At 36.1% G+C, this 16,615-nt stretch overlaps 1 protein-coding gene across 1 annotated transcript; it reads right to left on the reverse strand.

The window, feature by feature from the left end:
• Positions 1-2,307: 2,307 nt before the first annotated feature.
• Positions 2,308-4,742, reverse strand: LOC133868946 (uncharacterized). The gene is made up of 4 exons (XM_062305937.1): positions 4,272-4,742; positions 3,602-4,103; positions 2,912-3,412; positions 2,308-2,837 (listed from the first exon to the last, which is right to left on the reverse strand). Exons 1-4 carry the CDS (start codon positions 4,740-4,742, stop codon positions 2,308-2,310), a joined length of 2,004 nt encoding a protein of 667 aa, XP_062161921.1.
• Between the last annotated feature and the right edge of the window lie 11,873 nt (positions 4,743-16,615).

A 16,615-nucleotide genomic window follows, 5' to 3' on the forward strand; every position in this document is an offset into this window, starting at 1 on the left:
TAAAGCATACTACGCAGTTGAGCTTATACGTAGAAGTTCCATTGTTGGAAACAACTACATACATTCTCATTCTCACCTACTATATTACCTTTGATTTAGTAAGACTAAAAAAACAATGGCATTTAAATCATGCAATCATCCGATAAAAATATACATAAGTTCTTTTCCATTGAAATTCTTATGCATACTAATACGTCTAGCATAAAACTACTATATATCATAACGTGAAAACAATTCATTTATCATAAAACAAATGCTATGCATGCTTGTCGTTCGTTTGCCTAAGGGAATTGAACCCCGGTCTTATTCGTTTGCCTAAGGGAATTGAACCCCTGTCTTGTTCGATGCCTAAGGGAATTGAACCCCAGTCTTATTCGTATGCCTAAGGGAATTGAACCCCGGTCTTGTTCGATGCCTAAGGGAATTGAACCCCGATCTTATTCGTATGCCTAAGGGAATTGAACCCCGGTCTTGTTCGTTTGCCTAAAGGAATTGAACCCCGGTCTTGTTTGATGCCTAAGGGAATTGAACCCCGGTCTTGTTCGATGCCTAAGGGAATTGAACCCCAGTCTTATTCGTTTGCCTAAGGGAATTGAACCCCGGTCTTGTTTGTGTCATGCTCAATGCTCATGCTCAAATACTATACATTTAATTTCATGGACATGACTTTAACACATGCTTTATTCATAAAACATAAACAGTTCAACATGTCATTTTCTCAAACAATTTGCATAACTTAAATTTTCAGCCGCAATAGACAATAACTCTTCAAATCATATCTCAATACGTCAAAGATATTTCATACTCATATCTCAAATCATCTTAAATCACATAAACATTATTGTCATATTTCAACATAATTAAAACTACTCAAAACATCCAAAACATATAATTAACATATTGTCGGTTCGGTAAGAAAACACATTATTTGCATTTCTATAAAATACATAAATAGTAACTTTTCTCAGTGAGTAGAATACTCACCTTGACTGCACGGATATTAAGCACTAGGTCTCATAGACACCACCTTGCAATGTATCACTGTGAACATACACATTGCACATTATTTGACATTTCTAACATTAGACCAACATTTAACTCTTAAATTGCTCAAGAGCTAACCCTTGGAAAACCCATAATATTTTAAAGGTCCTAATTACACACCCATAAATCTAGACACTAACTAAACTGAATTAACACCAACCCAAAGTATTTACTTGGGGTTAGACATTAAAATCACCATCTAAAATAATTGCCTATAACATCAAATACTAATCCCAAATTATATTCACTAATCTATAAATTATTTTCACTAATATTATTAACCCTAAAATTATTTTCATTAATCTTTTACAATAATTATTTACTTATTAACATAATTCATTAACACATTTAAAATAACATTAACCCATAAGAAAGTCTTAGGGTTAACCTCGAAAATACTATTTAAACTAAATACCCATAATTATTTAATTTTACTAGTATTAGAACATAACTCATAAATACTTATTTTTACAAATTAACAATCTAGGTTCTAACACTTAAAAACCTTAAATTAATTTAACCCATCAAATTAGAGTTTCTAAACTTAAACCATAATTTATTTTACTAACCCATAACATAATATTGCTATTTAAACACTAATAACATTAACTCATAAGGTTTACTTAGGATTAGACACAAGAAATCGCAATTAAAATACATAACCCAAAAGTTAGGGTTTAAGGAAACTCACCAAAATTCACCAAACCAAAACTCATGGTTTGGGTAGTCTCAAGCAAGTTCCAAGTAACGTATTACCTAAAGAAAACACTAGATTAAACTCACATTTCAATATTTTAACTCAAAATTACGAAATCATAAATTTAGTGTTTTACATCAAAACGATAAATTAAAACGTAGATCGGGCTTCATAGATCACGTTACAAAAATCGGATTTAAATTTGGACGGTTAGATCTTTATAGATCAAGAAAAAACCAAAGAGAAGAGTTGAAAAAAAAAAAACCTCAAAAATCTTGAACTTTTGAAAACAAATGGGTTTCTGCCCCTTTTAATAAAAGAGGCTCCCGCCTCTGTGTAATTTAGAAAGGCCATTTGGCCTTTTAGTTTTAGGTGGTCATCATGCCCCCCTTTGGCTTTTAAAAATGCCACCCATGTCCCCCTTTTTCCTTAATGGCAGGGACGGAGCCAGAAAGTATTTTGAGCAGGGGCCAAGGCATTTTTGAACCAAAAAAAAAAAAACTAAACAAAAGTAATTATAGAAAATAAGGGTTTCATAATACATCAAATTTAATCCAAAACACTTATCAAAATGGAACCCGCCGTTTTTTTAAATCCCGAAAATCATCTATGATTGAATCTATGCTAATTGTTGCAGCAATTTCTCTTTCAATGTACACCATTAAAGAATCCGTCAGAAACTCGTCTTCAATTTTGTTGCGAAGCCTAGTTTTGACAATATTCATGGCTGAAAATGCTCGTTCTGTAGTTGCGGTAGAAACGGGAAGAGTAAGCACAAGTACAATAACTCGAAAAACAAGTTGGTAGATAGTTGATTTTCCGGTACTAACCAACCATTGGCACAATTCAGAAATATTTGACAATGCTTGAAAACTCGAATGTAGGACTACATTATGCTTATAATGGTTAAGTTCTGTTTCCAACTGTTCCTTTTCAAGATCGGTAAAATCTTGAGGATAAAACTTGTTTACCAACTGACAAATATCATCAATTCTAAAAGATTCACGTGCAGCTCGAGGATCAAGAGCTGAGCTGAGAATAAGCAACTCCACTGCATGCTCACTAAATCGGCGATTTAATTCTTGCAATTGAGAATCTATAGAGGCACAAAAAAATCCACTCGATAATGTTGCTCGATTGTAAAGTCAGCTTGTTGATGGCGAGCTCGACCTCGCCTCTCAACATAACGGGCATTCATATCTGGGATATCTATATTGCGTTTCTCGCAAAATGACTTCACATTGGTAAGTAAATCATCCCATTTATCATCTCTATATTGTTGGATATATGCTTTGGTAAATGAAACAAGATTCATGGCACTTAAAATGTCTTGAGATTTTGATTGCAATTCTTGACATAGATGATCAGTAATCTGCATCGTTTCTTTCATGAGATGCAAGATGAAAACAAATTCAAATGAAGTCATTACTTGATAAACTGGATCTGCTTCTGCTCGTTGGGAAGAAGTAGTTCCCACATCAATGATTTTAAGAATAACTTCACAAACTGGACTAAAAATTTTGATCAAGCTAGAAACTGATCTCAAGTGAGAACTCCAACGAGTATCTCCAGCCCGTTGTAAAGTACTAATTTGATTAAGTCCCCTTCCACTCTCAATCTCATTAATTTCAATCAGGTAAGCAATTTCAGCAGTTTGAGAAATCCGCAATTCTTCAAATCGATTGCATGAGGCACAAACAATATTGACAATAGAATTCAAATTAGTAAAAAATTGATGAACAAGAATAACTTCTTTTGATGCCGCTACTAATGCCAATTGCAAACGATGTGCGAAACAATGAATGTAGTAGGCATATGGACAATCATTTGAAATCAAAGCTTGCAACCCATTCCACTCACCTCGCATGTTGCTTGCGCCGTCATATCCTTGCCCTCGAATATTTTCAATGGCTAACTTATGTTGAGACAATACAAAATATATACCCTTTTGTAGGGTTAGTGCCGCAGTATTAGCGACATGAACAAGCCCAAAAAAAGGTTCCCGCACAAAACTATCTTTGTCGACAAATCTTAAAACTATAGCCATTTGCTCTTTCATTGACTCATCACGAGCTTCATCAACCATTATGCAAAACTTTGCATTACTAATTTCTTTGCGAATTGCCTCCTTCACTCTGGTTGAAAAAATATGTAAAATTTCTTTTTGTATCATTGGTGATGTATAAGAGGCATTTTTTGGAGCTTTAGCTATCACTTCAGCAATCTGTTCATTATATGAAACCATTAAATTCAATATTTCAAGAAAATTTCCACGATTCGTTGAATCCACACTTTCATCCCGACCTCTAAAAGCAACACCTTGAAATGCAAGCACTCGAACAACATCAATCGAGGCTTTTAACTGCAGTCGATTGTTTGCAATTTGTTTAGAAGTGAAATTTTCAAACACATTTTGTATATGTTGAGATTGGTTCTTCAAGTCTTCGTATGACCTCTCAGCAATTCTGTGAAATGAATTAGGATCTTTTCCTATATGATTGAGAAAAGCACAATTTTTTCCATCTCTAACTTTCTTCCAATTCTTGAATCCATCTATAGTGAAAACACGTTGCGTAGGATGTCCAGATGGCTTATTAAAGAGAAAGCATGGTAGACAAAATGCTGCATCTGTTTCGCGCGAATATTCAAGCCATGAAGGAAATAGATTGAACCACGAAGGTTGAAAAATACGAAGATGATTTCGATCTCCGGATTTTGGGTAGTCTGGGTGGATAAATTGGTACGGACCAGCTTTAATGTAAGCTCGTCGAATTTCATCCCGTTGATTAACATTATACTCCCATATCTGACGACGCAATCCAGGATCAAACTCCAATGAACTAATATTAAATTCATTGACGTCAACTCTTCGAGATTTTTTAGAAGAATTTTCAGAAATTACGATATCAGAAGTTGGCGAAGATGCATCACCAACATTGGCATTTGAACTTTGTGTATTTTTTCTTTTGAAAAAGTCAAATATTGTATTTGGCTTTCCCATTATCTACAAATAAATTTACATGGTTATATTAGAGTCTTTAGAAAAGCAATAAAAAATATTTGTAAGATAGCAATTAACAAACTCAAATAAAAAACAAATTGAATACAATAGTTTTTATGTGTTAAATTCTCTAATTAATTGTTTTGACTTATCAACTATAATAACCAATATTCTCAATATTTAATAACCATAATATCCAAATTATAATACCATTTATATTAGGAATTGAGCTTAGAAAACTAACCTTAAAAAGTGCGACTTGCGTAGAGTGGTTTCGCACTGCTTCTGTGTTGCGAATTAATTGTTGTTCTGTGTCGTAAAAATCAAATTAAATCAACAATTTCCAAAATCAAAATTTTATAATATTGTAAAGTAAAAACTAATAATAATAATAATAATAAAATTGTCAACGAGGCATTCAATAATCACTAAACAAACTATTTAAGCTATTTAATAATTCTCACCCTTACCAATTTTTCATTTTAATCAACCTATTAACTTTACTTGGACTACTTTTCTGATCCCCAACTTTAAACATTATTATAATTTATCAATAACACAAAGTAATCTCACAAATGACACAAATAATCAGTCTCACTCTCACTGTTCTCAACTTCTCATGGTAAAAGTAGCGGTTTTGAATTTTTGATTTTTCCTAATTCTCTTATTGTAGATGTGAGATTTAAATTTTTTTGGGTAAATAAATTGTTTGAGCAATGCAAACATTTGTCCTAATTCTCCTAATTTTTTGACTTGCTCAGTTGCTTGTCCTGTTGTCCATCGATGCAGATGGAAAAAAATTGAAAAGACAAATACAAATTATGCATGACCCTTTTTTTTCTTTTAAACACAAATTATATTTGTACATCAATACATGACTTGCTGTTGTCCATCCGTTCACTGTAGTAGATGGAGAAAAGTTGAAAAGGCAAACACAAATTATTATTATACAATTACATTTTTTTTGTTTGACTTCCTTGCCTTTTCCTGACCTCTTCTTTTTCTTTTTTTGAGTTATCCTGACTTCTTCTCTTTCTTTAGTCTAGAGACTCTAGACTCTTCTAAATAGACTAAACAGTAAACTCTTCTTGTCTTCCTCTTCAACGTTAAGTTTTCTTTCTTCTTTTTTTCAGTTCTTCACGGTTTCACCATATATGACTGGAAAAAATGATTTTTTTTTTTTTTAGGGATTTCAGATTTGAGAACTTACAAAGCGATATTGTACTGGCTGGGCGATGGGTCTGTTGGCTTCGTGACTCTGGCAGTCCGTCCCTGAAATTTCCGGTGCAGTGATCGGTCGAATGGTCGCTTCTTACGTAGGAGAAAGATGGTGAATCTAGAAGTGGTGATAGGCGAATTTGGTGGGTGTGGGTCGGCTAACAAAACTGTTAGGATCTGGAGGAGAGGGGTGGAGAAGACTAGAAGAGGTATTTTTGTTTGATGTTTCAGTTTTTTTTTTTTTTTTATTAAATAATAAATATTTTTGTTTGAAGTTGTTTGGTTTGGCTGTGTTGGAATTTGGAAGGGCACCGACGCCCTGTTAAGTGCTTGACGGCGCTGTTGATATCTATAGCAATTTAGCAAATTTGTGGATTGTAGACTTGTAGTGGGTTTCTTTTTAGGTTTATTTGGTTAAGTCAAAAAAATTTAATTGGGTAAGGGCCAACAAAATTTGTTGAGTAGGGGCCAATGGGCTTGAATTTTTTTTTTTTTTTTTTACAATTTTTTTTTTCATCTGTATAAATTTTATTTTTCAAAAAATTGGGGGGGGGGGGGGGGGGGCCATGGCCCCGGCCCCCCCCCCCCCCCCCCTCCTCCGTCTCTGCTTAATGGCCATTCGGCCTTCATGTTTTAAATGGAGAGCTTCTACACATCCTCCCCTCATCCCCCTCTTATCACCCTTTTATAATAAAAAAAATTGATTTTTATTAAAAAGTTCTCTCTAATATCACATAAGAAACAACTTTTTAATAAAAATCAATTTTTTTAAAGAAAAATAGGTGATAAGGGGAGGATCTTTAGCATTTCTCTTTTAAATGACCCACGTGACCATTTCGTTAAATGGCCATGTAAAATGGCCATCAGGCTCAGGCCACTTCTTTTTCTTTTTCTGTTTCTTTTTCTTTCTTTAAATTTTTCTTTTGACTTTTCTTTTACTTTTCCTTTTCCTTTTTCTTTTCTTTTCTTTTCTTTTATTCATTAATTTCTTTTATATATATATATTTTTTCTAATTTCATTTCTATTATTTCTATTTTTTTTTTACTTTAAAAATATTCCCTAGCATTTTTAAGGACACTAAATTAGCTTTAATCACTTATTTACTCAAATTTTATACTTTAATTATTAAATAATGTCTCGAATATTACAAACACACATTCAGATTATACTAACAAAACATGAAAATACGAAATCTAATCGATGGCAAGACTTTATCTTCAACCTTAGTTGAAGAATTAGTCATTCATAACTACAAACAAAATACTAACTTTTATTAAGAACATAAAAATAAAAGACTTACTAAAAGATGAGGTTGCAGAAAAATAAAAGCCAAAGAACCCAACGTACAAAAGTGAGGCTCACGTCTCAGCCCCCCTCCTCCAAGCAAAGACAACACACATATATATAGCAATCTCCTAGGGTTTTTGGGTGCTGCTGGGTCAAGACAAAAACATATCTCTCTATCTCTAAGGCGCCGCACGTACACACGTGTTTCTCTTCAATCTCTGCTGCCAATTTGGAAGGAAAATAAGTCTTTTGGTTCGGTGCATTGCAGATTTGGAGTAAAACTGACGTGTTTGTCGGTGTTAATTTAAAGCATTGCCCATGATTTGTGCCGCACGTTAATTAATTCAGCTTTCCAAGTCTGTTTGTTCTGTTCGGTTCTCCCACCTCAAGGCACCGCACGATCACGTCCTTGGAAAGAATTTGTTGCTGCCAGCTGGTAAGGAAAATAACGTGCATGCATGGCTTGCTGGTTTTGGAAGAATTTTGGTGCTGCCAAAATTGGAGAGAAACACGTACCTTTTTCTTGGAGTGAATCACTCTGTGATATTCCAGCTATGGAGAGAAATCAAGTCAAGCAAAAGAGGACCCGTCACCGTGTCTTGGTCTGCCAGGTATGGAGAGAAAAATCGGCTGCCTCTTTTTGCTTCCAGCTCAAGGGTCCAACGTGGGTCTCCTCCCTTTTGTCTTTCCTATAATGTTTTTTTTTTTTTTTTCGGCCAAAACAGATTCTCTCCAACACTTGCGCCGCACGCCCGAAACAGGTCAAGCCAGCATTTTCTCCGCACGCCTGAAGTAGATCTTGTGTGTCTCACGTCTCTTTTCTGTTTTGGAAAGAATCTTGAGAAGCCAACTCACACACGACTTCAACGTGCAAAAATCTGCTGTGACGCCTCCCACATACTCATGTACTGCCTTGTGTCTTCTTTTGCTCTTTCGGTGCTGCATCCAAAAAAAAAAAAAAAAAACGTGTTTTCTATTCAGCCTGCCAGTTATGCGTGTCCTGCATGGGTTCAGTGCTCCAATCAGGAAAGAATCGTGCATGTGATACGTCTTAGTTCAATGCTGCAGGGCATCGGCTCTTCTACGTCCAGTGATTGAAAATAAAGGCCCACGGCCCAGGTGGAATATATGATATATTCTTATCCCCAAGTGATCTTATCCCATGCTTAACAAAGAAAATTGAAACACTTTGCAATTTAACAAAAAGACCGTCATTTTCCCTTAATAACCTGCGAAATAGTAAAACACCAAAACTAACCCAAAACATTAAAAAATAACAAAGTTAAAGGTTTAAAAAAAAACAAATTAAGGGGCTCAAATATACAATATTTGACACTCATCACTTTTTACCAGCATGTCGTCGACATAGACTTCTACGTTTCGACTAATTTGGTCACGAAACATTTTGTTGACCAATATCTGGTAAGTGGCCCCCTAGCATTCTTCAAGCTAAACAACATCATTTTATAGCAATATAAGCCTCAATCGGTGATGAAGGATGTCTTCTCCTGGTTGGCCTCGTCCATGTGTATCTGATTGTATCCCGATAAGGAGTCCATGAAGCTGAGGAGTTTGTGCCAGAACATGGAATCTACGAGAAGGTCCAGCTGAGGCAATAGAGAGCTATTCTTGGGACATGCTTTATTGAGGTCGGGGAAGTCGACTCACATTCTCCATTTTCCGCTCAACTTTTTAACCAGAAGAACATTAGACAACCACTCTGGATAGTCTACTTCTCGAATAAATTCGGCTTGCTACAACTTCTGCACCTCCTCGGCTATGGCTTGGTTTCATTCCGGGGCACAGCTCCATCTTTGTTGTTTTATCGGCCTGTGACTCAGGTCGGCCATTAGTTTGTGGACTATTACCAAGGGTGGTATTCCTGGCATATCCTCGTGACCCCAAGCGAACACATCTTTATTCTGCTTTAGAAATGCCACTAGCATTTCCTTCATTTCCTGAGGGAGTTGTGAGCCTACTCGGATCTTCTTTGGATCGCCAATCTCAAAATCCTCCAAATCTTCGACTGGCTCCCTAGCTGTGATTGCTACCTTTCGTCCTCCTTTATTTTCTCACAAAGGCAGACGGCCTCGGGTAGCTTTTTCAAGCTCATGTTATAGCATTCTCAAGCCATTCTCTGGTCACCTTTCTCGACACCAACTCCTTCTTAGGTGGGGAACGTCATGCTCAGATGGGGTGTCGATGTTACGGCTTTGGTTTTATTCAGAGCCGTCCTTCCGAGAATGGTGTTGTAAATCGAGGTCCAATCTATTATCAGGAACTTTACCATGATTGGTCTTTGCCTCAAGTATGTTCCTAACATGACCGGGAGCTCAATAAACCCGAGCGGGAGCACCTGTTTTCTAAAGAAACCCATTAGGGAGTGTCTAGCTGGGACAACTTTGCTCTGATCAATCTTCATAAGTTCAATGGCTGACTTATAAAGGGTATCAGTTGAGCTCCCTGTATCTATGAAGATTCAGTGTATCTAGTGATTAGCAATGGCCAAGCTTAACACCAAAGCATCAATATGCAGGAGAGACACTCCTGCATAATCATCATTCGAGAACCTGACGATCTGGGTCTCGCACTTCCTCGATTTCGGAGGTTTTTGCACTGAGTACACCTCAAAATCCTGTATTTGCCTAGCATAGGCTTTCCGAGCAGAGATGGACTCTCCTCCTCCTCCGAAACCCCTTGAGATTGTGTGAATTTTTGGGAGGTTTTCTTGTGGTGCCTGCTGTGCCTGGCTTCTGCTCCTTCCTCTTCTTTCCCGATCGTCCCGATGATTCGGCTCCCTGGCCCTATTAGGGCACCTTTCCCGATCATTCGGGGACGATTGTCTTGATTCTGGTGGACTCGGTGGCGGTCTTCTCGGGGACGATTGTCATGCTCAAGATTCGTTTGGTTCCTCTAATTGGCAAGGAATTGGACGAGCTTACCGTTCTCAATAAAACATTCGATCAGAATCGTTAGGGAGATGCAAGCCTCGGTTCTATGTCCGGTGGTATCATGGAATGCACAATACTAGTCTGCGTATTGAGAATTCAGCTAACCAAGTATCGGCCTCAGCTTTCGGTACATCGGATCTCTCTTTATTTCCAAGAGAACATCTATAATTGGAGCATTGTGCGCTTGGATCTGGAGCCTTCTCCCTCCTGATTATCCCTACGTTCTTCCTTTCGGGACTCCCTTTTCTTCTTCTAAGGCTCGAATGTCGAGGTGCGAGGTTGCTTAGATCCCAAGAGAGCTCGGAGTGTTTCTTCTTAGTTAATGTACTTCTCGGCTTTGCTCATGAAGCCGTCGAGATTCTAAGGTGGCATCCGAGCTATGTCAGCCATGAGAGCCCCATCCTTCCTGATCCCCTGAAAGAGGGTACCATAGATAAAATCATCGATCGCGCTCTCGACGCCGAGCCTAGCCTGATTGAACCTCATGAAGAAGTTCTTCAGAGACTCCTCAGGACCTTGATGCAATGACATCGAAGATCCGGATGGCTTCCTCCTTACCCTACCAGCCATGAATTGCATCAGGAACATTTTTTCGAGTTCATCGAAGTTGCTAATAGAGTTTGGTGGGAGCTTTCTAAACCAATCTCGGGCATTGCCAGAAAGGGTGAGAGAAAAAGCTCTGCAGGCCACCTTCTCTGGTGTCCTGTGGAGGTCAATGTGAGCATGAAAATTCTCCAGGTACTCAAGAAGATCTTCAAGACCTGTGTAGAAAGGAATATCTAGTACTTTGAACTTCTCAGGTATACGAAAATTGGCTATCTCCTCGGTAAAGGGGTATGTAGTCTTCTGCAAGAGATTTTCGACTAAGGAAGCTTTCCCTTTGTCGTTGTGCTAGATCGTCGTGGTTAGAACGTTACATCTCTATTCTAGCCTATTGATCATACCATGCATTGCTCTCTCCGCATCGGTTTGTGGAGGAGGAAGATTCCAGGGAATGGGTTCTCGGTTACCATGCCTCTCTCCAGTTCCTTTGACTCGACTGCTTTCATATGCTTCTTCTTCCTGTCGCTCGCCCACATCACTATTGTGAGCTTCTCGATTTTCCGTAGCTGCCCGAATGTTCAGGAATCCGAGCCTGAAGAATAGCGTTCATGTTTGCCAAAATCTCAATGCTCTTTGCCATTTGCTCCATCCTCTCATTCAAGAGAGTGAGTTGGGGATCGTTAGAGTTGCCCTCATCCTAGACATTACGATCGTTCTGAGGCCCTCTATTGACTTCTGATCTCGCAGTCACCATATCGTATTTTGTTGATGGAAAAAACAATACAATTCGTTTCCCATAGACAACGCCAAACTATTGATACAGATTTTCGATTGATGACGTGTCACCCTACGATTCGTTTGAACTTTCCTTCTCTTGGGATTTGAAAAAATAAGAATTGCGTCGAGGGATGCCACTCTGATGCTTAAGTCAGCACATGATTCGAGAGAGAATATTTAGAGTAATTTTTAGGAGATCAAGTGTGTTTAATACCTGCAAAACCTTTGTATTTATAGAGGTTCTAGAGGTAGTTGAATAACTCTGCACGTCCCAAATTTTTAGGGATCTACAGTTGGTGGTGACGTGGGCTTAAATATGAAGATCATTCGAGGTTCGTGGTGCAGTCTTGGTTGCACATCTGGGGTCGAAATATCAGGGACCTTTCGAGGTTCCTTGGGTGATTCTGAGATATTCGGGAATTTAGGTCATCCAAGATATCCGGAGTGGTTTGACCCGAGTTCTAGGGCATCGGGGTGCTGTGTGTTTGTGGAGTTTCAATTCCGAGATACTTCAACCCCGAGACTGGCTTTCGTCTGAGGCTTTATAGTCCCAAGGGGTCTTGTCACATAAGGTCTTGGTAAACTTCGAGGTGGTTTATGACCAAGGTGACCTGGTCAGGTTGATCCTTCGGGTTAGGCCCCTAGACCCAACTTTGGGCCCAGGTGTCCTCGGAGTTAATTATTTCCCCAATAGCAACTTTCATGGCTATTTTCCATCTTTGCCAATACGGGTTTTAACATCAATGATAACATGTATACCGTAACTTCATTATTGTTGGCTTCAACTCCATAGAAGACAGCGAGAAGATAACTTGCATTTGACAGTGCATGGGGGGCAGGTGGCTGAGACGTCAAGTACTACTATTTAGGCTTAAGAAATAGATCAGTCAACCTTATCAACATCTTACGTATGCATGCATCATTTGAGAAGGAAGAAGAAACGCGTTATCAGTGTGGAATATATTTTTGTATCTTTGACTTTTATGAAGTTGACTTTTCAATCTTGGCAATGACTCGAGGGAATCTGCCAACATTAGTCATTGTTATAGTGAAAATCTCCAAACATCAATTTGGATATAGAATTAAGGGAAAAATCATATTTAGTACTTAGGTATTTATTTTATTTGAATTTAGTCGTTGGTTGATTACTATGCACTTAAATTGATCATGATCATGCATGCATTGTTCATCGATCGTCTTGTTCCTGTAAATAAAGTGTAGAAATTTGATGTGCAAATTTTACTCGCAAGGGCACAAGTCGTATGTAGTATAGGACATGCAAGTGCGAAATCGTATCCACAAGGAAGTGTGTGCAAACAAAATAAAATCAATTTCTATTTAGATTAATTCTATTTTAACCTAGAGTTGTGTTTTGGATTTTTCTAAGAACAAAGAAATAAAAAATGAGTAAACAAACACAAAGAAGAAAAAACACTAAGGTATCGGAATCCACCAAACTAAATCAAACACCATACTCTTGCATTCTGTTCATAAATTCGATTCAAAAGAGCTCGATATTCAAGTTCTTAAACAACAAAGCATGAAACCATTTGATGAATCCAACTCAAAAACAAATCACAACGATTATCCCTTAGAGTAGAAATCATACATTGTATCTGTTTGTCAAACAAATCACAATGGATATCCCAATCTCAAAGAAATCAATCGATGTATCCATCGGTTGAAACACAACAAATATCCACTTAAAATAAAATTCTCAATCTAAAGAAATAAATACATAAATTGAAATAGAACTTGAATATAAAATGATAAAAAAAAAATAAAAATAAAATAAAAATAAAAAATCAAATCTACGAACATCATGACAAGTATATAGGTGTTATCATTGATGAGGTTTCATCCTCAACCTTAGTTGAGGATTTTAGCCTCTCATAACTAAAGACACCGAACAATCTTGAAATGAAAACATAAAGAAATAAGTAAAATGATGAAGAAAGAAAGAAGAATAGAGACTAAATAACTTTAAATAAATTAAAGGAAATACAAAAGAAGTTTAAACTTACTAAAGAAAGAACAAGACAAGAGTTAAAACAATGCTCTGAAAAGAAAATGTGTACATAGAATGATCGATATACAGAGGTGCATACCAAGATGATTCAAAAGTGGTGCCTAGCATGAGGTTTTTATAGCAAAACATTAGACTAAACCCCATATTTTCAAATTGACACATCTACCGTTCAAAACCCTAATAAGAGAAAAGAATGCTAGGGTTTGGAGCCATATTTTAAAAATGGCACCTCTGTCCCTCAAAACCCTAATAAGAGAAAAGAAGGTTTGGAGTGTCTGTAGTCGCTTGGAGTAAGAAAATTTGTGTTCTTATATTGCAGGGCCCTCAAACATAGCAGACATTCGAATTAGAAAAATTTTATTACACAATGATTTGTAGTATTTTGAATTAGCTTTCTAACACCCCTGATTTCGCCTTAATACAATACTTAAGCTGAAAGTTATGGTCAAAATACTATGACTTGTGCAGAATGTGAAATTTAATCCAATCCGATTTTGACTTTGTACTTCCTTCCAAACTTTGCATTTTTCACTTTAAAACTATCGTTTTCTCTCAATGATTTGAAAATACCAAAATACAAAAACTAACCAAAAACATTAAAAAATAACAAAGCTAAAGGATTAACAAATATGAATTAAGGAGTCCACATATACAATATTTGGCGCTCACCAAAATTTATGGGGAAATAATGATATATGGAGAGGAAAAGTGATGAGTGTTAAATATTGGATATTTAAACCCTTTAATTTACATTAGCTAATTCTTTAGCTGTATTTTAATCTACTATTTTGTGTTAGATTTGTGTTTTTAATATTTTGTAGGTTGTTAAAGGAAAACGGCAGCTTTAAGATGAAAAATGCAAAGTTTGGAAGAAAACACACTTTAAGAAGACCTAGATGATGTGGTTATATTTAACCAAATTAATGAAAGGATTAAATCGAAATTTCTCTAATTGGAGTCAAAATTGGATTGGATTAAATTTCAGATTCTGCACTTGTCATAGTATTTTAGCAATAACTTTCTGTTCAAGTATCAGATTAAGGTGAAACTAGTAGCGTTCGAAAGCTAACTCAAAATAATACAAATCATTTAGAAATAGGATTTTCCTAATTCGGAGGTCTGCTATTCTAAATTTGACTAGGAGATTGAAGTATGATTTTTCTAGGATTTCTTGGGTTTTTAGGGTTTGTTTGCTCCCTATAAATAGATTGCTAAGTCTAAAAAGAAGAAGAAAGGAGAAACTAGAGACCATAAATATTTTCCTTTTAGTTTTGTTTTTCTTTAGGTTAGGTTTTATTTTTCATAATCATGTATAGCTAATTTCTCAACTAATTTTGAGGATGAAGCCTCATCGATGAAAAACAACAATACTTTCATGTAAGTCTTTATTATCCGATTTTATTTGGTTTAATTTTTTCAATGTTTTACTTCTTTTTAATGTGTGGAATGATTCTTGAATATCTTTTGTGATTCAATGATATATTTGATGATTTGAGATAATTTCACATAATTGGTTGCTTGGTTTTTATTTATAAAACAATTGGATATCCCTTGTGATTTGTTCTACGGATACAATTGATGTTTTGATTTAAATTGGATATCTTGTTGTGATTTACGGATACACTTGATGATTTGATTTAAATTGGATTTCTTTTGTGATTTGTGTAAAGAATGGATACATGGGATGATTCTGATTAAATGTTTGAAGCATAGTAAAACATACCTAAGATTTTAATTGTGAGAACTTCGGATGAATATTTATGAACATGGAGTATTTTGTTATGATTCGGTGGGTGTGGATTCCAAAACCTTAGTACATTTTCTTTTGTTTTGTTTTAGTTTATTTAGTTTATGTTTTCTTTTTATCAAAAATCAAACCTTTTTTGGAACTAGGTTAAGATTTAATTAGTTTAGAAACAAAATTGTTCTTCAAAAACACAATTTCCTGTGGGATTGACCTCGCACTTGCAAACCTTTATTGCAAACAATTCACGCACTTGCGAGTACAATTAAAATTCACATCAAAAGGCGAAAGCAAAAATAGAGAAAAGATATTTATGAATTGGTCAGAAGTGTTTTACTTGCAAATTTTACTAGACTTCTAAGTTTTAAGTCTATACCGTGTGTTTGTCTACATTACGCTCAAAACCCTAAATAACCCTTTCCCATAGAAATGCCTTAATCTTTTTCATCTAGATAGTCCTGTACGAATATACTACAATCGCAGTAGCGGTTGGGGCTCTCTAGACCTAGCTTGGTCAAACGGGATTCGACTGAAACTTCGACTGGTTCTCTCAGGTACTGTCTTGTTTAAATGCCATTAGCGCCGTTCAAATGGCAACGTGCCAAAATTGCACCCCAACATGAAAAATTCACTCAAAACCGATTTTAACAAACCCAAAATTTCCTTTTACACCATACAACCTCATTCCACTCTACATCCACTTTTACGTTAAAAAATCTTCCTTTTCTTGAGAACCCTAGTCCTCTCTACTTTTTTCCAACAACCTTACAACAACAACAATGACCGCCACAATATTTCCACAACAACTTCCTAATATTCTCTATTCAATATATCAACATTCATAAATTTATATAATGGAATTGAAATGAGAGCAACGAGAGTGTAAGAAATTTATACCTTTAAGCTGTCTTCCAAGCTCCTCTTCTTTCTCTAACTATTTTCTTACTTTCTCTGTCTGTTTCTCTTCACTCAAAAACAATTTAGAAACTTCATTACACAAACTCTCAGAATAAAAGAAAGACAACTTACATTTTTCCTTCAGCTTTGATTTCTTTCAATAGGCAATTTTTTAACTTTGTGTACTCGAGTTTGAACGAGATGTGCTTCTGTCCGAAAGGCGTTGAATTAGCACTACAAAAAAAAAAAAAAAAAAAAAGAGTATTTTTTGATGTGTCTACAGTAATCCACTTTTTGCCACGTCACTAATCACTCAAAAACAAGTCAGAAATTCATTACACAAACTCTCAGAATGAAAGAAAGACAACTTCCATTTTTCTTTCAGCTTTGATTTCTTTCAATAGGCAATTTTTTAACTTTGTGTAC

The sequence above is a fragment of the Alnus glutinosa genome, chromosome 5 (assembly GCF_958979055.1).
Source record: "Alnus glutinosa chromosome 5, dhAlnGlut1.1, whole genome shotgun sequence".
NCBI classification, from domain to species: Eukaryota; Viridiplantae; Streptophyta; class Magnoliopsida; order Fagales; family Betulaceae; genus Alnus; species Alnus glutinosa.

Excerpts from the sequence above, each read along its gene's own strand:
- LOC133868946 (XM_062305937.1), bottom strand. The coding sequence starts at position 4,742 with ATGGGAAAGCCAAATACAATATTTGACTTTTTCAAAAGAAAAAATACA. Across the intron at positions 4,104-4,271 it reads GATTCAAGAATTGGAAGAAA|TTAAAAGCCTCGATTGATGT; the intron begins GTTAGAGATGGA and ends AATCGACTGCAG. Across the intron at positions 3,413-3,601 it reads CGGCGCAAGCAACATGCGAG|AATTGCGGATTTCTCAAACT; the intron begins GTGAGTGGAATG and ends ATCGATTTGAAG.